The 24930-nt window shown below is 43.9% G+C and overlaps 1 protein-coding gene across 12 annotated transcripts in view; it reads left to right on the plus strand.

Moving 5' to 3' along the window:
- The window catches only part of PTPRQ (protein tyrosine phosphatase receptor type Q), a 2012995-nt gene that overhangs the window by 1934671 nt on the left and 53394 nt on the right, over positions 1 to 24930 (plus strand). For all 12 annotated transcript variants that reach the window (XM_069629300.1, XM_069629298.1, XM_069629293.1 and 9 more), the window contains one exon: positions 8777 to 8912. In XM_069629300.1, coding sequence (XP_069485401.1) covers positions 8777 to 8912 — 136 coding nt within the window. The remainder of the gene's footprint in view (positions 1 to 8776; positions 8913 to 24930) is intronic.

Consider the following 24930-nt stretch of genomic DNA (forward strand, 5'->3'; position numbering starts at 1 on the left):
CAGATCTACAAATCGACTTTGTAGGCCCTGTGATTCGCTCGGCTAGGGGGAATAAGTACATGTTGACTGTGACATGCTTGTTTACCAAGTGGGTGGAATGTCTTCCAGCCCCAAATTGCAAGGCAGAAACTGCAGCTGCCTTGATGATTAACCACATCTTTTCCCGTTTTGGTCTACCTCAAAGGATTGAGTCAGACAGAGGTAGCCACTTCACCAGTGAAGTAATGACAAAGATGTGGGAGATACTGGGGGTCAAAAGGAAGTTGCATATTGCTTATCGGCCAGCTTCTTCTGGGGCAGTAGAGAGATATAACCGGACAATTGTGAGCATATTAAAGAAGTTTGTGGCAGATTCTGGGCCAAGTTGGGATATCCGATTACCTCTGGTCCTAATGGCCATCAGATCTACCCCTTCATCTGCAACCAAAATGTCACCATTTGAGTTGATGACTGGGCGCAAGATGGTGCTTCCTCAGCATTTGCTCTACAGGACCCAAGAGCAGACACTGATAAATGCCTCCACTACTCATGAGTATGTAGAGAATTTAAGGAAACACCTCCAACATGCTTTTGCTTATGCTCAGCGGAATCTAGAAAGATCAGCTGATAGCATGAAGACCCATTATGACCTGAAAACTTCCAGGAAGGAATATCAGGTGGGAGACCGGGTCTATCTATACAACTTCCAAAGTTACCAGGCCAAGCAGCGCAAATTTTTGCCTACATGGAAGGGACCATTCGAGATCATAGACAAAATCTCCCCTGTGGCCTACAAAATCCACATCCCCAAAGGTCCTTTGGCAGAGGGAGAAGACAAGTGGGTCCACATAAACCAGTTGAAATGTTGCCATCCCAGGCACACTCTGCAACAACTGGAGGAATCCTCTGGAATCCTAGCGGGTACTGTCTCAGACTAATTCAGTTCCAACCATAAAACATACCACATCTAGTCTCTAAAATATTGTGATTTGCATGAAACTGTCTCTTAGTTATACTGTTTTTTTTTCAAAATAAGAATATAATGTTTCGTTATGATGAAATGCATATGCTGCCCCACTATCTCAACAGTGGTGGAAAAACGTCTATGAGTAGGTATTGCCACTCTTCCTTTGTCGTCCTAGGAGAAAGAAAACCTGGAGACGGGCCAAGGAGGGCGATCCGGAGACCAGGAACGAAGATCCAATGGGCCCAGTGGACCGCCCAATATTCCCATCAGGACCGGCGAGGAGAACCGATCGATCAGTACCGGATGGAGAAGAAGATGCTGAACTGTGCCATCTATTGGAAGAAGATTAGGAAACATCCCAGGTCTTGCGAGTCCCATTCGTGAAATAGAATGGCCATCGCAAGAGAGGGGCTTGTGGGATGTATTTACCCATGCATCCGAGCCCTACCTCAAAACTGTGCAGTACTGACATGGAAAACATCATGATGGCCAGAGCTTCCCAGAAAATGCACAGGGAAATGCATGAAGAATAGGCTGCCACTCATTTTTGTCGATGTTATGGGCACAGAAGGACACTGCCTAAAACCACCATTGGACTACCCACACAGTAGTCTGAAACCATTGGGAATGGCAATGCTGATTGCCAAAAGCAAACCCATAACTGTTGGGAATTCATTTTCTTAAATCCCAAAAAGGGGTGCAGTACCAGTACTCACCACTATCCAAAAGCCGGCGTTTTAAAACCACCAGAATTTGTAGAAAACTGAATAAATGAACCCAAAACAGGCCAAAGAAAGACTTACTGAGAGGTGGATCCAATGTAAAGTTATATTCTGAAGTGACTTGAAGGTTTATAACAAGACTGGCTGCGCTGTGGATTTCAGCAGTTTAAGTACATTTGGACTGAAAGACACTAAAAAAAATCTAAATGTTTAAATTGACTGAGTGACCTACTTTTGAGTGTCACATAGGTTGCAATTGTTTAAATGTCATAGTTTTAAACTTAGAATCAGCCTTCTAGCTGCATATGTGAAAATGTTTAGTTTTATTTGAATGCAGAAACTGGGGAACAGAAATGACAGCTTAAAGAGATTCCAATTTGCCTGGCAACTACCCCCATCAGGAGTGAAACTTGAGTCACAGCTGTGTTCCCAGGCCTAGCTGCCCTTTTGCTGCTCACACTAAGGATATGCCATCTATCTGATAATTGAATTACCTGTGCTCTGCAGGAAAGTGAACAAAGCCCTGTCCTTGCTCAGGCAAAGGTTTTATTGGCATGAGTCGTAAATGGTCGTAAAAAGTGGCTTCCTCCTGAGGAAAGGGGAGGGGCACTGCCTGTGAGAGCAAGCTGGCTTGGCAGAACTGGAAAAACCAGAAATTCAACCTTGTGCTGAGGGTAAACCACACCCCTTTGTAGCCAGAATATTGTTTAGAAAAAGATGAATAACTCATAGTACGGACATGTGAACATTTTATAAATGACACCATAATTCTTGTGATTTTTCTGCCCACAGTTTAAGAGGTTTTTAGAACCGGTGGTATGTTCAGGGGGGTGTTAGCGGAAAAGTGGATATTACTCTAAATGTATGCATGTTAAAAGTCTGAAACTTCATCAGTTAATGTCCATACTCCCTGCGCACATGTTTGTAAAGTTGGGTCAATGTCAGAAATTGAAAAATCAGTTAAAAAGTCAATTATGTGCCATTTCTGAATGCAAGCTCTTAGAAACAGCAGATTTGGACAGAGACATGGCTAAATTCAGCCACACCATGTATAAGTAATTTCAAGCAACTGTGTAACTGTGAAATATGTCTTTTATTATCAAATATAGAATGTGTGCAATCTGACAGAGGAGTGTCCTATCTGCAAGCCATAAAATGACATCCCTCTGACTCACAGTTCATTCCCCAATCAAATGATAAATGGAAGTTTGACCAATTAGAAGCTGAGAGAGAGGTAGGGTCAGTGATGCTAGAACACACCCACATTCTAAACACATAAAAGCAGACAGACAGGACAGATAGGGACCTTCCAAATCCATCTGCAGCGGGACGCTCTGCCGGAAAAATCCATACTTACCTCCATCAAACCTCCAGAGAGCCAAACTAGAGACTTCAATCTATCCAGAACTAGAGACCCAGACCAGAGATCCAGAAAGAGAGAGACCCAGACCAGCAGAGAGAGCTGACCCAGATCACTGTGAAGTGCAGAGGCCAGACCAGACCAGACCAGAGTCCAGTTTAAAACCCTGACCAGATCCGTGACGAGGCCCATTTAATTCAAGAATATAGTGTGAGTACATAGTAAAACTGTGCAGATCCAATCTCTTAGTTAAAATAATATAATTCAATCCATTTTTAACCTAAGTAGAACTGCAGCTTAGCAATTGTGTTATCCTGCCATCATTTTTAAAGCTGAAAAAGTGTGCGTTTAAAATTTCAAATCTGAAAAACGACCTTTATTCAATCGTTCATATCTCCGCAACCGTTTGTGCTAGAGACTTGCAGTAACTTTCATTTTGAAGCTGATATCCTAGGCTTTCATAGGACCCCAAAACGATAGAGATAGTCCTTGTGGTTCCTCTGTAATAGCGCTCGGCGCATCCGCGAATTTTGCCGCGATTTGCAAATTTCTCCACATGTAAAATCAGCTGCTGCTTGCCTTCCATTTGCCAGAAATTCGTTTAACCTGTTAACTATCCCGGCCTCATTGCTAGTGTGAGCCTGGACTAATATTAACTAGATACCACTCACCCTGAACCTCTGAAAGGGAATTAAAAGCATTTCCAGCATACTTCTCATCCATTGCTAGCACATATAAAAGCATTTGGGCCTGTGTTTTCAAAACTCCTATCTGTTTTCTTTAAGCTTGCTGGGGTGAACTGAATCACATTTGATTGCATTCTGAGAACTGTGTGTTTTCCTTCCATTTCCTTGCCTTGCATCAAGGGGGGGAGGGGATTGCCAGAGAAAAGTGATTACATTGTTTTGTTGAAATCATATTGAGTATTTTCTATACTGCATTTCATTCATTGAATATTGCATCCATCTGAACTTACATAAATCATCCTCTACCCCATTATACTTTCGTTCCTATTCACCTGTGTGCTACCTTATCCATTTCATGTCAACTCCTTATTGATTATAGAGAAGCGTGTTAGTGCCAGATTCTCCGTTGTTGATCTTTATCATATCAGATTAAGTGTGCTATTCAATTATTAATTTATTATAAAGTGTGATATATATATATTTTAAATTATCAAATAAACCTTTTAAACTTGCAAAACAGAACTACTTCTTGGCTCAGTGGGGTCAGGGGGATTCCAAGAGAGGGGTGTTATATGGGGGTAGTCATCCAGAACGCATGAACTGGACATAGAGATATATCAATAAGGGTTTTCATTCAGTATTCTAGACTAGGCGTTAATTTAGCTGTAGTGCTGAATTGAATCCTCTTACAGTGCGACACATTGCCTACCCCTAAAATACAGCCTAGTGCGACACTTTACCTATCCACAAAATATATCTAAGAGCAACATACTGCCCATCCCCAAAATACATCTAAGTGCAACACACTGCCCACCCCTAAACATCCTTCTAAGTGCAATTGATTGCCCATCTCCAAAATCCATCTAAGTGCAACACATTGCCCATCCCTAAAATACACAGCTAAGTGCAATTCATTGCCTACCCCAAGAATCCTTTTTGTGCAATACATTGCCCATCCCCAAAATCCATCTAAGTGCGACACATTTCCCACCCCCAAGAATACTTCTAAGTACAATACATTGCCCATCCCCATGAATCCTTCTAAGTGCAATGCATTGCCCATCCCCAAAATCCATCTAAGTGCGATACATTGCCCACCACCAATAATCCTTCTAAGTGCAATACATTGCCCACCCCAAGAATCCTTCTGAGTGCCATACATTGTCTACCCCCAAGAATCCTTCTGAGTGCAACACATATTTTCTGCCACCAAAATCCACCTAGTTCCAATACATTGTGATCTCCCAAAATACAACTACCAAGCTGGCTAAATAGCACAGCAGGAAATCTACACAGTGTTCTAATTTGATGGTAGTAATGACGAAGTGGCAGGGTTTTAATTGAGCACAGTAATGGCTGTGTTCACCACCTGTACCACCCTACCTTAGGTGTTGCTGTAGGGTACTTTATCAGTAGTCCATGGGCGGACAGGGGCAAACAGGGATAGGAGCTGCTCAGAGGGGAGATGCCTTTTGTCTCTGGCACTTGGCCGGCTGCCCGGGCAAGGCTGCTCATGGCAACTCTGCAATGAGCATTGCTTCCTGGATGGAGCAGGCCAATCACGGACCTGGTGGGTGGAAGTGGGGCAGGAGGATGATAGAGGAGGGAGAATGGGAGGAAGGAGGCACATGGATCGGGACCATGCAAGCTGGGAGTGGAGCGCTGCCAACATTAAGAAAATAACAGCAAAAGAGAGGTGAGAAAGAAAATGAATGCACAAAAGTTGTAATCTCTCTATTATTAATTGCTATTTTTTTGTTAATGAAGGAATCCAAAATATCAATAAATATTCCCAAATGCTTCAGTTGTATTTGAATCTACTCAATGTTTTATTCGGATGTTTAGAGCCATAAAGTACACAAGAAACCTCCAGGGAAGACGTGAAAGACCTACCTCCATAGAATGCACCATTTCAGACCTATAGTCCCAGAAGTATCCATAAACTGGATGATGCTCAGTATTTTCCCTTGGATTTCTTCCGGATTTGCTATTTCCACTGTCTATGCCCAAATAGTGACGTTTATAGATATCACTGGCTGCTGTCCATTTTTTCCTCAGACTTGAAAAAGAGAGGGCCGAAGGATTCCACCTGACACTTCACCATTGTTTATAATTATAGCATGAACATATCTTGACTTCTTCAGAATGATCAACTTTCACATTTGCAATCTTGTAATTTCATAAATTCTACCAGGAAGGTAGCTAAAGCTCTGACTCTGTCTTTTGGTGTCACATAGTTGGGGTTAGTATGTTGTCACTTCTATGTACATGATTGTCAATAGTCCTCCATGTGCGAGAGTGATCCCTTGTAATGCAAAATAAATTGGACACTCCACAAAAGGGCTCAGCGTTTTATAGCATCTAAGAAAAGGTGAGTGAACTCATATATTTTACCAAGAATAGGAATCAAGGCCTTGGGAGTGAGAGAAAGGAAAAGGGGCATTAGACAATGCTCAAATAATTGAGTGGTGGAAAGGACACTCGGGGTGAGGGGACGGGAAAGTTGTTGTGGTAGTATGGATGCATGTTTTTAACTATGATTAGTGTTACGTCATCGTGAGAGAAAATGTCCTTAATATACAGCTAGGTTTGAAACAGGCTTTACTGTGAAGGCAGTCTCTAGACTAGACGTTACAAAGTGCAAAATGTAGTTAATATGTGGTTGCATAATGGACTTGAGAGGTGCTCAAGCTGGCCCTAGTAATGTGGAGGTTAGATTAGTTTGTAAGAAACAACCCCTGTATCAATACGTGATTGACATCGTCTGTATGAAGAAGTCTGCATGTTAATGTTTACTGTTGGCTGATAATATGCTCACTGTTTTATCTAACTTTTGATTTGACTTTTACCTGTTGGTTGAAGAAAGCACTTAAAGCACAGGTGAAAACTGAATGAGGACCTGGTACTTGAAGACTCTAGTATGAGATATAAAATGAGTGAGCTATTGGGTCTGAACTTTATCATTTGATTGTACCCTTTATTATACAAGTCATTGATCACAATGTGCTGCCTTCGGAATGAAATCCAAATCCCTAAACTGATTGCAGGAATTCACAAAAGGTGCGATTTATTGACACCCCAAGAGCCAGACTCTCCAATGAGATACATTGTCAATTCAAGGCCTTCCCGGCTTTTATTTTTGCACTTCATAAGCAGAGGAAAGGATGGCCGTTTCCCACCTCCACACTGACCGAGAGGACACACACCAGTCCATGGATGCCTAGCAATAAGAAGTGCGAACTGAGATCTCAGAACTTACTCAAACAAAAAGAAAATGGGTGGAGCTAATAAAAAAGTGCAGATTTCGTGCAGAGTTGTGGTCAGGGAACAGTATAACAGGAACAAGGAATAAGGAATTGAGTGCAGTTATAGATTGGACAGTCAACGAACGAAAGGGTGAAGGCAATAGGCATAGCATCTTTCACATCGAGATGCAGGACAAAGTAAGCCAGTATCACTTGATAGGCAGTGGCATCCTCTCTAAATTGATAGGTGTAGGGAGTCATTCTGCTTTAGGGAGCTTGCCTAGCAAACAATTGACAAGTGTCCGTGTTGCTACGGGAATGCAATGTAAACATACTGCAGAAACCAGGGAAGAAAGATTGCCAAGAGTAGGAGAATAGAGTAGATGGCTTGTATGTGTTGGCTGGAAGCAGCAGTGAAACCGATATTACGATCTCTTTATTAGTTTCCCATCATAAGGCAATGCCTTCCCCTGTGTGTGGACCCCTAAACAGCAGACCCATGGATCTGACCTGTGCCCCAAAGTACACGAGGAAGTGCCAGCAATACCACAGGTGGAGCGGCTCATGCTGCAAGGGCATCTGCAGCTCAAGGGTATCTCTGGGAAGAGTCAGGTCGAACAGCTCCAACATGTTACCTGTGTGAATATGACCCCAGACATATTTTACAGGGTCTCTACAGGAAGTGCTGCAAGAGCGCTCCACATCTGAGGGACCGTTGCTTACATCTGTGAGCATGATCATGGCCCCAGGGCAGATGATGCCACAGCCAAGCGCTGTGTGGGTGGATCTCTGAGGGCATCAGAGGCTTCTGGCACAGGGATACGTTGACACCAGAAGAAGAACAGGTGGAGCTGCAAGGGTGCTTGTGACAGTAGCACCCAGAGTTGTGGGCAGCCACACTTGTCAGGCATACAACCAAGGTCTGAGTCCAGATTAAAAGGGAAATACTGCCCCTTCTCAATATCAGAGATGCTCTCACAGCAGTAGGCTTACTGAGAATTTGCAATGCAGTTCTGTGCCAAATCTACGGAGGCCCCGCTAGATTTAGGACCATTGCCATCAATCGGTCGGTTTTATCAGAGAGAAATGTCATCTATAAAAGTAAACTTCTTACCACGGTAAGAAGTCCACCCTGTGTTACTGCCAAGCATCCTCACCTGCGGCATTAAAGAGTGCACACTTGAATAATAAAACACACATTCCTACATAAAGCTGCTGAGGGGGTGCTTATATTAGCACAGGCAGTCCGTCTGCTCTTACATAGCTAAAAACTAAATACATAAAATACATATGTAAATATGTTAATACATAGTTACATAGCTGTAAACTAAACAGTATAAAACACAAATGGAAGCTTAGAAGTTAGGTCAAAGTCGGTTTCGCCATAGTCATACTTTCATTGACATGCTAGTTATGCACGCTTCTACATCAGGGGGTGACTCTTCTAAGGGCAATTCACATCTCAGAGCGGTTAATACCAAAGGGCAAAAGAGAAGGGTCTTCCTGGCTCCAGAATATAAAGGTCAGATCCGACTTCCACCCACAGCGCATGCTAAGGCTATCCATATCCGACCACAGTGCAGAGATGCTGAGAGCACTGCAGGATGACTCAAAATGGCGTCATCCACCTAACGCGTGTGATGCTGTACTGTGAATGGCTCATGAGTGTACTGCAGTTCTCTGCTTCAGATTTTCATGGATGCCACTCTAGTGAGAACACAATAACAACCAGCTCCATTTCACAAAAGCTTGTGCACATCGTTGCCCATTTTATCATTCATCATAGTATGCATTTTTTTCCCTCTCATTTTGTTTAGTGCTGGAGTGGGAAGAACGGGCTTATATGTTGCACTGGACCATCTAGCCCAGCACATCAACCATCATGATTTTGTGGATATTTATGGGCTCGTGGCTGAACTCAGAAGCGAAAGAATGTGCATGGTACAGAATCTGGTAAGTCAACACAATGAAGGCAGGGTTTAAGGGACATTTGTTTCAACCATTGACAACACATAACACATGTTTCATAGAAAGGTATTACAACACTTAGAGAGTTATTATAAGTCTTGTGTGATTTGCTAGAGGAACACCATATACGGAAACTACTACTTACACAAGCAGTATCCTGTGAAGTCCACCCGCTGCCCCCCTTATAGATTTTACGCCGTCAGGGCAGTAAAGTCATCCTGGACATGCACTGTATCAGAAGTACCACATGCTGGGTTGTTTAAATAAATGGCCTATCTCTGTGTTTTTAAAAATGCTAACCATGCATTCCCATCCCTGTGAAAGAGATGGGAAGACAGTGGGGCTGCAGTGATTCATACCACGCCTGTCCCACGAAGAACAATGCACAGAAGGGTCGGTAAAGGACCCTTCTGCATATTGTGCATATCCATGCATAAAGGGGTGAGAAGGTGAACATCTCAGGTGCTCGCACTCTCTCCCTCTTTGAAATGGTCTGGCACCTTTTTGGCCCACACGGGAAGGGCATGGACTGGGTGACAACAAGTTGTTTTGCGTTTCGAGGGAGTAGGAAGGAGGAGTCAGGTTAATTTTACCATTGCAATATTTAGAGGAGTGACTTTCTTACGCTGGCCGAACACCCATAATCAGTATTTGTACTGGCATTTGTATTTTGTAATTTAATTGTTTTTCTAAAACACCTATGACTAAGCCCTGTACAACAATAGGCAGACAATATCCAGTGAAATTGGTAAAAATCAACAAAATATATTTGGCCGAAAGGGAGATAAAATGAGTTTTGAAATGAGAGGAACAGGAGGAAGGAGTGTAGAGAATGAATAGAAAGCAGAAGAGAGTGCCAATATTTTGGGGCAATAAGATAGAAAGAGCGTAAACGGGACTGAGCACATGGTGGTCTGGGTACCTAGAGGAGAAGGAGAGTTTGAGAATGAAGGGGGGGGGAGGGTAGTACAAGGAAATAAGTGAAGACAGATAGGACAGAGCAAGACCATGAAGACATTTAAATATAAGGCAAAGAAAGTAGAACAGAAGGCAGGATGCAAAGCAGAGCCAGGATAGCGAGTGGGGAGCAGCAGAAATAGAGGACTGGGAGGGCGATACAGGAGATGGAGGGGAACAAGACAAGAGGATTGTTTGGGATGACGTGCAGAAAGTAACCAATTAATGACTTTCTGTTGCTTGCCCAACACCCACGGTCAGTATCTCATAGCATAATTCTCTATTGAGCAGAGAAAATAAAACAATAACATGAAAGATCTAAGAAAATGTTGCTCCTACGGTTTAACAAAACGTTAACAAAAAACCCTTTAGAATGGCTTTGCACATAAAGGCTGGCAGCATTGTCATGTTAGGGCATGTCTGCAGTTGGCAAATTTCAACCATTTTAATGTTGTACCTACACCATGTGAGAAGTTACTGTACAGAGTAGTGCTCAAAATGCTGTGCACACGTGTGACCATCATAACATGGTTCCATGTGTTAATATCCCTGCAAAAATATCGCCATATTTTTGAGCCGATATTAAGGCATGGAACCTGCGGGGGACACCCCAGTAACTCCCACATTATTTTTAAAGGAGCGGGGGACACCACCGCAAACCCTGCTCCCAAAACCCCACAAAATTATCCCCCCCAAAAATATTACCTATGGCCGTTCCAAACGACCATATATACGGCGATATTTTTGGCGGGGATAATATGTAGTGATACCCATAACATGTATCGTAAATGACAGTATTCTATTTTGTATAGGGTCCTGGACTTACACGAGCCATGGTCCGAGCTGAGGGGCAGCCATATTTAGAGATGATGCGGTAACCTCCTGCCATGATTAGAGAGAAGGCCCAGAAAGAAAGTTGATTACACATGCAAAAGCCCCTAAGGCAGTGCACGTGTTAGGTCAGGTTCTGTCCACGGCGCAGGTACTCCCAACTACCGGCTCGGCATCAGTATTGGATGCGGATTGAGAACTAGAATAAAGAACCACATGGTTGCTATTTGCCCAGCCAGGTGCCCTTATGTGTGATGGAAAGATCCACTAGTAGGGTGGCCTGTATCTTCTGGGTCGGCTGTTGTCCCAAATGATGCTGTAAAACCATGCCCTCCAATGTCATTTGATGTACCATTAGGAAGTACATTTTTAATGTAAGCGACTAAATGTATCATGTTAACATTCTGTGTGAGGCTCAGGGTGTAACCCTGTGAAAAGCCTGAGGTTTCTGTGCTCACGAGGCAGTAGGGATCCTTTATTGGCTTCCTGACCATTTCTGCACAGCTGCATACAATCAAAACCTGTCCCTACCTTTGCTGCCTCGTTTCCTGTTTGAATAGTTTGATGAAAGATTGCAGAAGTCAACAACACTTGCAACCCTGACATCAGTTGGATATTGAAGAGGGATTTCACTCACTGAGCCGGCCACATCCATCATTCTTTGGTTGAGATAGATTACTTTTGCCTTTTCACATGTCTACATGGTTGGTCTACTTAGAGCCAGCCATCTTGGATCATCAGACAGGCTGTCTTACTAAGATTACTCAAAGGAAATTACATGGCATGGACGTACCACAGGGGTGTTGCTAGGTCTGGAAAAGATCGGGGGCAAAGCTAATGTCAGGACTGGCGGGACTCAAGGCTAGCTAGCATTTTGGTTGTACCACCTGAGCTTCTATCTGGGGCTACAGCCAAAAGAGCCGGGGCTATAGCCCCCTCAGCCCCTCCTAGCAACACCTCTGTGAAGCACAAAGTAGCACAATTGTTGGGTGTGCTCATTTAGAAGTTTGTGCCACATTCTGATGTATCAGCAAAAGAAGCACACACGTTATATTTGTCTTCATTCACCGATAGCGCAGTGAATAGCTTAACATTAGGATGGCGCATAACAACCATGTAGGGATGCCTCGCTTGCTGTTTTTGCCTTTGTGTCAGCTCTCCTCAGCCGCATGTGTTATTCCAATGGTGCACTGGCATGTACTGCACCGCTATAATACAGATGGCGATGCTGTGTGGCAGATGGCAGTAATTATGTTCCCTCTTAATTTTCTTTTTGGAGGCACCGAAAGGCCTGTGTAATGTTGTGTGGAGTGCCCTGCATCCTCAAAAGTTCTGCCAGTGCAAGAACCGTAGCAATATTGCCACAGTCTTCCATGGCCATACCACCAAATTTTATTAAAACATTACTGGCGTTATTTGGAACGTTATTGGGCACCACCAGCAAGTATGACTGTGGCAATGCTGGCATTATCCACACAGGTAGGGATGTCATGTGCCCACAAGAAAAGCAGCACTGGTGAACCATTACAACATCTGTTATGCTCTGTGGTGTAGGCTCAGTGAAGGAAGTACAAAATGTACCCCCCACTCACTGCACCTTTGCACACTCCAGCCAAGGTTGCCAGCCAACTATGGAGTGATTAGCGGCTACAGAGCTGCTGTAGTCACAGTCCATTGTGACATGCATACATGGCTGCACTACTTGTGATGAGCAAATGCTCCTGAGTGTCAGGTGGTGCCTAAATGGCGGGGTTCAAATGGCAACAACTGTGATTCCAGTTTGGACCCAAACTACGAAAGACTTGACTGGTCATTCGTGGTTATTGTTTTCTTGCCTATAACCACATTCCCTATAGATTTTATTTAATCTTCAAAGGCTCGGGCATCTTCTCTATAGCTATTTACATGGTCTATTCCATTGGACGGCAAGCAATTTTACTGTTATGTTAGGGACTGCTGTTTAAACCTTGATTGCCCGTCAAAATGTGCAAATTCTTTGGTTTCTGTGTCCCACTGTTAGTCAAATAGTAGACCACACAATCGTATGACCCATTACATTAGCCTCTTCACCACCCTCATTACAAGTACAGAAGTGCGCTAAATAATATTGGTAACATGCTGGCAATTTCGTTACCACTGCATTAATGCACTGCCATACTACAGGTTAGGTGGTGAGGTGGAGGATCGAAAGACTGGAGGGAAATCCACCACCTTACTGCCAAAAAGTGGCACAATTAGTGGAATAACCATGGAGTCCTCTGGACTCCACAAAGGGGGATTTACACCATCTACCACCACTTGTAATCCCACGGTAAATCCGTGGGACCAAGTGGCGGTAACAGTAAATCCATTTGGTAGTATTTGGAAGATTTACCATGGAAAAAACACCAAACTTGTAATGTGGCCCAATGTATTTAATGTTTGGTGAAAGATTTTACTACATCTATGCCACTGTTTTGGAGTGGTTGGTGCAATACATGCTACCATTGCCATAGGTTGTATGAAGGAAATCAGGCTATTTTTAGCTTAGCTATCACTAGTCTCCAGCACCTTTGACACTGTATGCCTGATTCATGGAAGTGTTTTATAATGGCGCAAACCCATGGAAAAACGTTCTGTGAATCAGGGCCAATATCTTTTCAGTGAAGTTAAGACAGCTTTATATTTTACACATGGGACAAAACAACAAAACATTTACATATAAACTATCATAGCTTGCGTATCAGTTGGGTCTTGTGAGAATGATTTAAACCACCGATGTTCACCAAACATGTGGTTTCTCATATATCAATACCCATGTGTAATGTGAAAATCTGCCCATGGTCAGATATGCACATATGAGCAAATTGTGGGTTTTGGACAGTTGTGAGAGGTTAAACATGTGTTCTAGTTGCATGTCCGATTCACAAAGAAGTTGCAGTGCAAGAGAGTGCTGCTCCCTGCCCTTCTGCTCAAGTACATTGGCTGGAGGGTCCTCAGAGTACAAGGTCGCTGTTATAATCTATGTTATCTATTTGCGTGATTCTATTAAGCTACCCAATAGGGCACTGGGGAACTCTGTGGATTGTTTGTGGGTGGGTGTTCTGGAATATGGTGAGCGTTCTGGAGGAGGTGGTTGGTGAAAAGCAGAGAGAGATGGAGTCAGAGGAAGGTGCTCTGGGAGGTATTTCTACCCACCTGTGTCCATGAAATTATTCAATTAAATAAACAGAACTGAAACAGCCTCACTGTGTCAGTGGTGATTCACATTAGAATACTGGCAACGAGAATGGGAGGGGATCAGCCCACAGTAAGTGGAGCCATGACTATGAGTTCACATGAGGCCGCAGTTAGGATGGCCTTTTTTTTTTTAGTCAGGCAATTGGCCTAAACGCTCCAATGATCTCACGTGGGATAGCAAGATTATCACTGCCATGTTGGAGTCAGGCGCAATGATTGGAGCATTGAGTCAAGGGATCAGCCTTACTGCTCCACGGAACTCGTGTGAGATCCCGAGATTGCCAATACCATGTTGTAGTCAGGCGCAGGTGCGGACTGGGGGGATCCAAAAGTGGCCCTGCAGACTATTGTTAAAGTATGCCCCATTTTGAACCAAGTGCACATAGCAAGGTAGCCCAACGCACACCCCCTGTGCACCAAGAATCAAATGGCTCAAAAGAGCACACTTTAAGGCACATTTTTCCATACCAGGTATCCTGCCCCCACAACTCCTCACAACATAAACCAGATAGCCAACAAGACAATTTTGACAGATATGGCGCAGTGAGATCAAATAATGTGCCCAGGATAAAACTATTTGTTTGCGAGGTAAAGCTGTGATTTATATCCAGTTTGCACTTTAGACACTTTGCTAAATATCGTTTCAGCTCTAGCTGACAAATCTGTCACTGATGCCTGGTATGTCCATGTAATACGTTCAGAGCAAACGCCTGGATCAACCCAGTCCTTGAATTCCCACTCTATCCTTAGTCTTTCTCTCTATACTCCAGGATTGGTGGCGCTCGTGGATTTGGCGGTATTGGTGGCTGGTATCTCTTTCAGGACCCTGCCCTCCCCTTTAGCCTTAAGCTTGAGCACCCAAAGACTAGAATGTTTTTTACAAGTGCCACAGGTATAGCAGCTATAGTCTGAGGAAACTTTTGGTGTCGATGATGTAGGTGTTTCCTGCAGGAGCTGAATGATTCAAAGTGTGTGGTGGTTGGTAATTAATTTCAGTGGAGGGCCATTTTCATTTCCCCTAAATTAGCGTAAGCAACCAAGTGTAGCAATGGGCTGAAATGGAGCATTTTACTGTGCAACTTTAGGGAAAGAAATGGGGTAAATGACATTACTTGCTATTAGTTCTCTTGAGTAACACATGTAAACAAACGGATGGCAGCATGCCAACAGTACAGTTTAATAACATTTTCATGATGCCTCTATCTACAAAGTATGCCAACATTCCCACTATAAATCACTGATGATGTTGCATACATGATTTCTGGCATTTTGCCACTGTAACAAAAAATCAACATGATGACGCTCCCTCGCCCATAAAAAACAAACGTAATGCATCACACTTGAGGCTACCTAAAACACAGGGTAATGGGGAAGAAAGTGATGCCATGCAAATGAATCTTTTCAAAGGAAATGCATTTTTATGAAAATTCTACAGTTCTACAGCCTTTTCTATATAGAGATGCTGGCAGGAAAATAACGACCGTCAATTTTCAGAGAGGACAGGTGTACACCGGTCTTTGCAGCATTTTCCCGCAAACTAAGTCTAGAACATTCAAATACAAACACCTGTAATTTATCAGGCAGAGATGAGGTCTGGGCTTTTGAATTCTGCCCTGAAAACAATGCCAGTATTTCAATGCAAGCTTCTCATTTCCCCAACTACCGTCCTATCACTATAGTACCAAACCTTCTTAAAATTATTGACTGCACTGCCTGCACCCAGCTCCAAGCCCACCTGGACCTACATAGCCTTTTTGGTTCTCACAAATCCGGATTCAGACCCAGACACAGTACTAAAGCTTCCCTCCTGGACCTCAAAATCCAGCTATATGGTATATGTGGCTCTGGAGAACTCGCCATCCATCTCCTACTCTGCCTCTCTGCAGCATTTGATCTTGTCTCCCACAGCATCCTCTGTCAGCACCTCACCTCCAAGTACAATTTCTCCAGAGAAACCACCACTTGGGTCAAATCCTTGCTCAGCGAGCAATCGCCCAGGGTCTTCATTGGCTCTGAAGCAGCAGAACCTATCACCATCCCATTCGGAAACCCTAAGGGATATTGCACCCCCCCCACTCTACAACATGTGCACATAACCTCTATTGGACCACCTTGACAATCTTGAAATTCCCTGCACAAACTTTTCAGAGGACACCCAAATCTTACTGAAAATCACTGGGAATCACAGCTTAGACTTTGCCAATATCAATTGTGTTGACAGCATCATCCAGACCTGGATGGCCGAGCACCAACTCTGTCTTAATGATGATAAAATGGAGCTTCTCATTGTGGGATCCCACCATCGTCTCAAATTACTGGACGCTGCTTTTGCCTCCTTGTCCATCGATGGTAGCCCCACCATTGTGTTCAACCAGGTGAAAACTGGGGGCGTTTACCTAGATGCGGAATTATGTATGCAAACACATGTCACTGCCCTTGCCTCATCTGCAGCATACTCCACCAGCTGATCAACTTTAGCAGAACATTTCTGTCCTCTGAAAATTGCCTTACCCTGGGTAGGGATATCATTGGCAGCAAACTGGATTACTGTATTACTCTAAAGTTAAAGAGACGAACAGCGGGACATCCGGGAAATGTCTTGCGAGTCAGCTGGGAACCAGTGCAGTAGACCTGGAGAGACGGAAAGGTGGTGGCGTGACCTGTAGTGGGTGGACCACCCAGACCGACAATGGTGCTGAGACCACCTACCGTAGCCTACAGCAGGGCTGCGTAGGCAAATGTGCAGAGTACAAGAGACTGTGGTAGTGGTGTGACCTGTTGTGGGTTACCAAGGGGTCTGACAACTGCACTGTGATCGCCAGCAGTAATTGGCCTTGGAGAAGACCAGGCTGCAGAAGTAGCGTGAAAGAAGAAGCTTAAACTGAGAGAGTGGACCCATGACCCCTGGCAAAGCTGGTGAAGAGATCCCCAGAAGAAGGTAACAGGAGCAAGTACAAGTCCGGGAGGGGGCCGGGATGACTTGAAACTGTAAACCGTGAAGGGGCAGTTGCAGTAGTGAATCGCTTTGTAGCACAATTCCCTGGGAAGTTCCACAAGAGCGTGGTGCTGGAGAGTCGAGAGGGACTACGTGAGCATCTTCATTGTATGGAAACTTCCTTGAAGGAATTCCATCATTCTCCCAGCCTAACGAGGATCCTGTAGAACTGTTTTGTTTGTTACGAAAAGCTTAGAACTTTAATGGTACTTTTACTTTGAGAAGACTTGGCGTCTTTGAGACACTTTACATCCAGGAGAAGAGAGTCATTCTCCTGGGTCATTATGATAACCCAAACTTTATTATTGTTTATTGTAGTGACAGGGAAAGTGTGGGCGCTTTTTGACTGGGACGGGGCCCTTTTGATTTGGACTTTCACAGGCTTCCTGATAAGCACTCAAGTTTCTTTAGTTTAGGTAGAGAAACCCCATTTGATTTAAGGACAGATAGGTTTATCTTTCTTCTGAATACATTTATAGCAACCATCATGGCAACACTTGGTCAGTCTCTTAATTCCTTGTCCCAACACTGGGTTCTCCAGCCCAAGCTTTTGATTTTTACTCTATAAATTGATGCTGCTTTTCTCTCTCAAAAAACATACCTCTGCTTATCGGATTTTACTTTCTAAATGTTTCATGCTGAAAAAATACAGTACACATGTGTTCTCTTTGCTGGACCTTGTCTACTGACATCCCAGCAACTCTAATGTGATTTGACAACATGGTAGCCCCAGAGTAAATATATATTGCTGAAGCAGCCTGATGGAATCCAAACCATCAAACAGCCATGGGCTTCCGTTAACAGTGGACATCCAATATTGAAATTATATATAACTGTTTATCTCCAAGACCCATGGCGGTTTGGTTAAATATAAGTATACATATAAAGCTATATCTGGTTTGATATAATGACTTATGTGGAAATACAGTTATACATTAACAAAACCATCTGATGTCATTTCATTATCAACTGGTCTCTTGAGACCTCTTAAAACTGTAATGAGCTTATGTGCTTCACTCTCCAGGGCTGAAGTTCACCCACTACAGGATACAGGCCCAATCCAAGGGCTCCCGTTTTTCTCTGCCTAAGAAGGCTTGACACCCTCTCAGAGGACCACAACATACCCCTTGGGGTCAGGGAGGTAGTCAGTGCTTCAAAGAAAGCTGTGGCAGCATAATGGGAATGTCACCCCAGGGGGATCATGACTGGAGTATCTTTATCAGGCAGATATGAGAGGGTATGGAGTATAGGGGAGCTTAGAAGATGACCAGTTCCCAAAGGAAGGGTCTTACCATCTTGGAGATATTTAGGCATCACTCTTTCTTGTGTCCCCTACCAGATCCCTTCAGACAAGGCACGCTGGGTACTGGCATTAGAAGGCTAAAAAGAGTACTACCACAGCTGATATTGGCTTGCTACAGAGGTTTGAGATGAATCAATTTGCTGTGGGAAAATGACTATATAAGGGGAGAGTTGAATGATATTTGGACCCAAGAAGAAGAATTTCACTGAACATGTACTAGGGTATCATTCTGCCCAAAGCCCCCTGCATTTGGGGTATAGCTGCAGATTTTCAAGTAATGATCCCGACTGTCTCCCCAGTCACTCCGGTAGAACATTTAGAGTGAGCTGCTGTTGGACAAGGCCTGTCTTCTGCCTAGACACGGTTACCCAAGATTCTGCCTGCTTGCAAGCGTCCCACACAACCTACCTGGTTGGGAAGGTCAGAAGAAGGACATACCCTTTTCTCTGATACCCTGGACACGCTTCCCTATTGTTGGGTGTCCTGACCCACGTTTGAGCTATCATGCTGCAACATTTGGTGCTGTGGACTTAGAAAATCCAAGATGGCCAAAAAGCCCACATGTACGCCAGAATAGGAAAACTGTGCAGTACTGGCATGGAAAACATCATGATGGCCAGAACTTCCCAGAAAATGCACAGGGAAATGCATGAAGAATAGGCTGCCATCCATTTTTGCCTATGTTGTGAGCACAGGAGGGCACTGCCTAAAACCACCATTGGGCTACTCACACAGTAGCCTGAAACCATTGGGAATGGCAATGCTGATTGCCAAAAGCAACCCAGAACTGTGGGGAATTCATTTTCTTAAATCTCAAAAATGGTTGCATTACCAGTACTCACCACTATCAGAAAGCCGGCGTTTTAAAACCACCAGACTTTTGTGTAAAACTGAACAAATGAAACAAAACCAGACCAAGGAAAGACTTGCTAAGAGGTTTTAGGACCCGGTGGTATGATCTGGGGGGTTATGAGAGGAAAAGAGGTTGTCACTCCAAATGTCTGCATGTTAAAAATCTGACACTTCATCAATTAATGTCCATACTACTTGCGCACATGTGTGTAAATTTGGGTAAATGTCCGATATTGCAAAACCAGTTAAAAAGCGCAAAATGTTGCCATTTCTGAATGCAAGCCCCCAGGAAGAGCAGAGTTTGAAGAGTATACCTCATGTGATATGTGATGGGTGCATATAATTTTAAACAACTGTGTATCTGTGCAATATGTATTTGAATCAAATATAGATTTGTGGGCAAACTGACCAGGGGAGGATCCTCTGACCCATAAAACCTACGGCATCATTCTGACTCACATTTCCTTCCCCCAATCAAGGAAGAGAGAAAAGCTTGACCAATGATCAGTTGAGAGAGGGGCTGGCTTAGTGATGCTGCGCACACACCCATTTTCAAAACACATAAAAAGAGACTGCTGGGACAGGTAGAGACATTCAATTCCATTTGCTGCGGAGCATGCTGACCGACGACTTCACATCCAGAGATCCAGACTTCAAATCCATCAATCTCCAAAGACCAGAACTTTACTTCAGAACTTAAAGCAAGGGCCTAAACCCACAAACTGAGAACTCTTCTCAGCAGGCCTCAGCAACCTCAAATCATTGCAAGCTACTCACAGCCGGGCGAGCTGCTTGAATCCCTTGCCAAGAACTTTGCCAGGACCAGTGCAGAGATCCAGGAGCCGTGCAGAGACCGCTGTATCCGGACAGACCAGACCAGTGCCAGACCAGACCAGACCAGACCGTGCAGAACCGCAGACCCAGAGACCAGATCGCTGTGAATTGCCGCTAGCCTGATTGATCAGATCCGTGGCGAGGCCTATTTCAAATTTATATTGTGAGTACCTAGCAGAACTGTGCAGAACCAATCTCTTAGTTAAAATAATCTAATCCAAACTATTTAAACCTAAGTAGAACAGCCTCCTAGAAATCGTGTCACTTGTCATTTTGTAAAGCTGCACCACTGTCACTTGTCAATTCTGCAGCTGCATAGCTGTCACTTGTCATTTTGAGTTCACTTAAAATCCGAAAAACTACCTTTATTTAATCGTCCGTATCTCTGGAACCGTTTGGGCTAGGAACGTGGTTTAAATTTCCTCTGAAAGCATAGAATCTCATAGAATCTCAGCTTTTCGACAAGCCTAGAACCGACTTGCTACTCCGTATACTCTTGCCGTAATCACGATTCACGCACTCGCGAATTTTACCGCGATTTTGCGATTTGGTTAAAAATCCAGCCACGTGTAACCATCAGCAGTCATTTCTTTCCTTGCTAAAAATTCGTTTGCCTCTTAATCACCATCTCTGAATCATTGCTAAAGTGAGCCTGAACTCATCCCAAGTATCTCTCACTCACCCTGAACTTCCGAAAGGGAATTAAAACCATTTTTGGCATATTTTTCACTTCATTGCCACCACATTCAAAGCACTTGGGCCTGTGTTTTAAAACTCATACCGGTTTTCTCTAAGCTTGCTGGGGGGGGAACTGAATTTTGTATTGTATTTGATTGCATTCTTGAGAACTGTGTGCTCCTCTTTCCATCTACTTCCATGTCTTACATTGCATAGGGGAGGGGGGTGAATTGCCAGAGAAAAAGTGATTATATTATCTTTTGCTAAAATCATCTCAAGTATTTCTGTACTGCCTTTTATTCCTCATTGTTTTTCCCTTGAAATCATAAAAGTAGTTTTGCTACTTTATCCATCCTATACTAACTCCTCATTGATTGTAAAGAAGTGTGCTAGTGCCAGATTACCCGTTGTTGATCAACATCATATGTCTAAGTGTACTATCAGATATTAATTTATTATAAAGTGTGATATATATATATATATATTGTTTAAATTCTCAAATAAACCTTTTAAACTTGCAAAACAGAACTACTTCTTGGCTCAGTGGGGTCAGGGGGATTCTAAGAGAGGGGTGTTATACAGGGGTAGTCATCCAGAACTCATGAACTGGACATAAAGATATATCAATAAGGGTATCCATTCAGTATCCCAGACTAGGCATTGACTTAGCTGTAGTGTTGAATTGAATCTTCTTACACTATCCCCCAGAAAGAAATGCTGCCTTCCACACCACCAGCATCTTCATGCTGCTGCAAGCCATCTTGGGAATCTTCGAGACACTTTGAGCCAATGCAATAAGCATCAGCAGCTGCTTATGGCACTCAAAGGCTTCGACCTTCAAGTCTGCTAACCCAATGCTGTCTTCCAGTCTTCCGGCTTGTCGATCACCCAATCCATTGCCGAACACATCACCATGTTGGACCCAGTAAGGCTTTTATTCACACCTGAGACCCGATTCATCATCAACTGCTGATTTCCAGCTTCTTCAAGTCTGAAACTGTTGCCATTGTCGAGCCGCACTTTGTGTTGAACCCTCTCAAGCCCTCTCAAACAGCTCACCGACTTGAAGCCTAATCCGATGCCTCAGAAAGTTCCTGGAGTGGTGAGGTTCAGCCTGAAAAGATCATTTAAGAAATTTTCAGTGGTTCTGTGCCCCTGGCCTGTTTTTCACAGCTCTGGTGGAATTTAAAACCACACTCGTTACCTTTTAAAGACATATCCTTAAAACCTGAATATTGCTGCAGAGAGAGTTGTCTACATACACCTGTCTCCATACCCAGAGTTCCTTCTTTTAACCGAAATTCTACATGTTCCATGCATTTTATTACAGGGATGAGCTGCTAGTGAGTATATGTTGTCCCCTTTAGTTTGCTTACAGTCTGGTTTTTATAGCACCTTCACTGTGTGCTGCTGATTAGGAGCTTAGAAAACAACTGCAACTCATCCCAGCACTCCTGCAGAACAGTAGTGATTTTGCCATGTTGAGGTACTTCTTACATTCTTTTTATATGTATTTGATTGTTTAAAGCGCACAACTAGCTTGAGAGCAGCAGAACACTGTACAGGGTGTGGGTTGCCAGCATTTGGGCTGCTTATGCTCATGGTAGCCTAGGTTAAGGGCTCTGACCTTGTCCTTAATGTATCCAAACCATGGCTAATGCTGAGCATTATCCAATGCTTTAACCTCCTTAATATGAGTTCTGAATTGGGAAATCTACCTACTCCTGTGGCTGTGGTGAAGAACCTGGGTGTGACCTTTTCGGCTACTCTCTCTATTGGTTGGTGCCACCTGTAAAACTGGTCATTCTTAAAATACTCCATAAGGTGCTGCCATTTCTGCCCGCGGGGCTAAGTCCCCAAGTGGCATCTGCCATGCTTATGAGTCACATTGATTTTTGCAATGCCCTCTACATGGCCCAACCTGTTGGAGTTCTTCATCGGCTACAGCTTTTACAGAACCTAGCTGCCTGTGTTGCTACCTTCACCCCTATGGGGCCCACATCAGCCCTGTACTTCGAGCTCTCTGGTGGCAGAGAGGGTCAAATTTAAATGACTGTGCTTGGTGCATCGTGCCTACTACCATCAAGGTGCTGGTTTTTTGCAGGATACATTTCAGTCCTATGTCCCTCAACGTACTTTGCGTTCTGCTACATCCCATCCTATGGTGGTCCCCAGGTACCACCTGTCTAGGATGGGCGTTCAGGCTTTTTCTGTGGCAGCTAGCAAACTATGGAACGCCCTTCCTTCCACCCCCAGAGGAGTCGAGAATCATCTTCATTTTGGTTGCCTGCTCAAAACACTACTTATCTAGCTCTGAGCTGCCTGCTTGAATGTGTGTTTTCTCCATGCCAAGACACCCTAGGGCGAATGTGCCCGCTGCAAATCTGGTAACATAACATGAACCAGCGCTACAGCTATTTTCATCCATGTGCTAGTCCAAAAATGTAGTGGTCTTAGGGCAATTACTAGCCAAAGGGATGCACTTGTTGCGTGCCTTTGACCCACTTGCAGGAGAAAATCTGAGAAATCTCTGCCTTCTCTAAGGTTTGACAATTGGAACCCTCCCACACAACACTGCTCTATCGATAGAAGCCAAGGCTGCCTTAGTGTTGTATTCATCCGTAGTGTTAGCGCACTGCAAAGGCAGGACATCCCAGCACTAACTATCCCTCCAAGGGCACACCTGCTGTTCTGTCTCTAGATTACTGATTGTTTTGTGGGCCCTCAAAGGGGAAGTGGGTTTGGAAACATTGACTCGATGGGTAGAGGGTTAGAAACACTGGATTGAGGTATTTTGGACATGATGTTGTCATCTGGGGGAGATTAGTGAGTGTTTAGTTCAGTTTTGTTTGCTCCTCCTGTACGATTCATTTTCACACATTTGTTTTGCTTAGCTTTTGTCCATTCTCAATTTACTCCATAGTAACTGGTCTCTTGGCAGCTACGCTCACAATTTATAGATCAAGCTCTTTCTGCAAAAAACAAAACATATTTATTTATTACTATATAGCAGTCACCAGTATGACTTTTAATACATTTTTCATTTAATGTATGTACAGATTTTAAAAAGAACAGCACAATGCATCCATAATTATATTAGTACTAGAGAAGGAGCAGGATAAAAGGAGACCACATTCTATATCCTTACACCACTATACAGTTGTTGTTCATCCATATCGAATCGGGCCATGCATAGTTAAAGTGATAATTGTACATGCCATCCATATTACAAAGTCTAAGCCAAGGCATTATGTACTTATGTCCTTCCGGATGTTCTTAATACAGAACCAGAGCCTCATAAAATGGTGGATGTGCCCAATTTCATTGCCATTCATGAAGGCTTTCCACAAAGCTTCTAGATTTATTCGAGGCACATGCTCCAGTCCCAAGGACTTTAGATAATTATACCGAATTTTCATCAAGAAGCTACATTCTAATAGTAAGTGTTTGTTAATTTCTATTCCCTGGTCACTGCAAAGTCTGCACATTTTATCTGATTTGGGAATGTTGTTTTGTGCTCCAATGGCTTAGAGTGTAGTTGTGACATTGGGCCTCATTACGAGGTTGGAGGTAGCCATTCAGCTATTAGCTCCATGGCTGCCTCCAAAACCCTTCCGACTCCGCCCTGGTGAATGGAGCAATTACCGGTCCATTCCGAGGTCAGAGGGACCGGTAATTCCCCATTCACCAGGGCCATTCCCCATTCCCATTTGAGCCCCCATTCTGCTGCTGGAGGGTCCTTGAGAACTGGTGAACTGTGGCAGCGGGTGGTGCTTTAGAATCTGGTGAACTGTGGCCGCCCAACCCCCGCCTACTCGGAAGGTCATTCCCCTCTACCTTACCTAATCTCCCTTTGTAGCAGAGTGGTGCTAGAGGGTGTCGATGAGTGGTGGTAAAGTGGTGCTTTACTTTTGGAAGTCATCAAAAGAACGGAAATATTGAGATCCTCTTCCCTGCATTGCGCAACATTTGCCCCCCCAGGGAAGAAAATGATGTGGATAAGAGGATAGGAAGCCCGACAGGTGCGGTGCTTCCTGAGCTGGTTGCCCCTGTCCCCAGCATTAATTCCTGTTTGCAACTAGCGGCCTTGAGTGTTAATCCATCAGGCGCTAGGGGAGAGAACGAGGAGCTGGCGAGTAAGTTGGCCAACGATCTCTCGGACCTCACGGTCAAGATTGCTAAACAAAAAAGACTAAGTCTGTCCAGGGTGAATGAATGTTTAAGACTCTTGGATAAATCCCTCCTGGAAGCAGAGGATCTGGTGGATAGAGAGGCTGATGATATATTAGAGTCCGTCTCACCGAAGGAAGGGGAGTGCCATGTACTGTCTGAGG

The sequence above is a fragment of the Ambystoma mexicanum genome, chromosome 12 (genome assembly GCF_040938575.1).
Source record: "Ambystoma mexicanum isolate Mex_15411 chromosome 12, UKY_AmexF1_1, whole genome shotgun sequence".
Lineage (NCBI taxonomy): Eukaryota > Metazoa > Chordata > Amphibia > Caudata > Ambystomatidae > Ambystoma > Ambystoma mexicanum.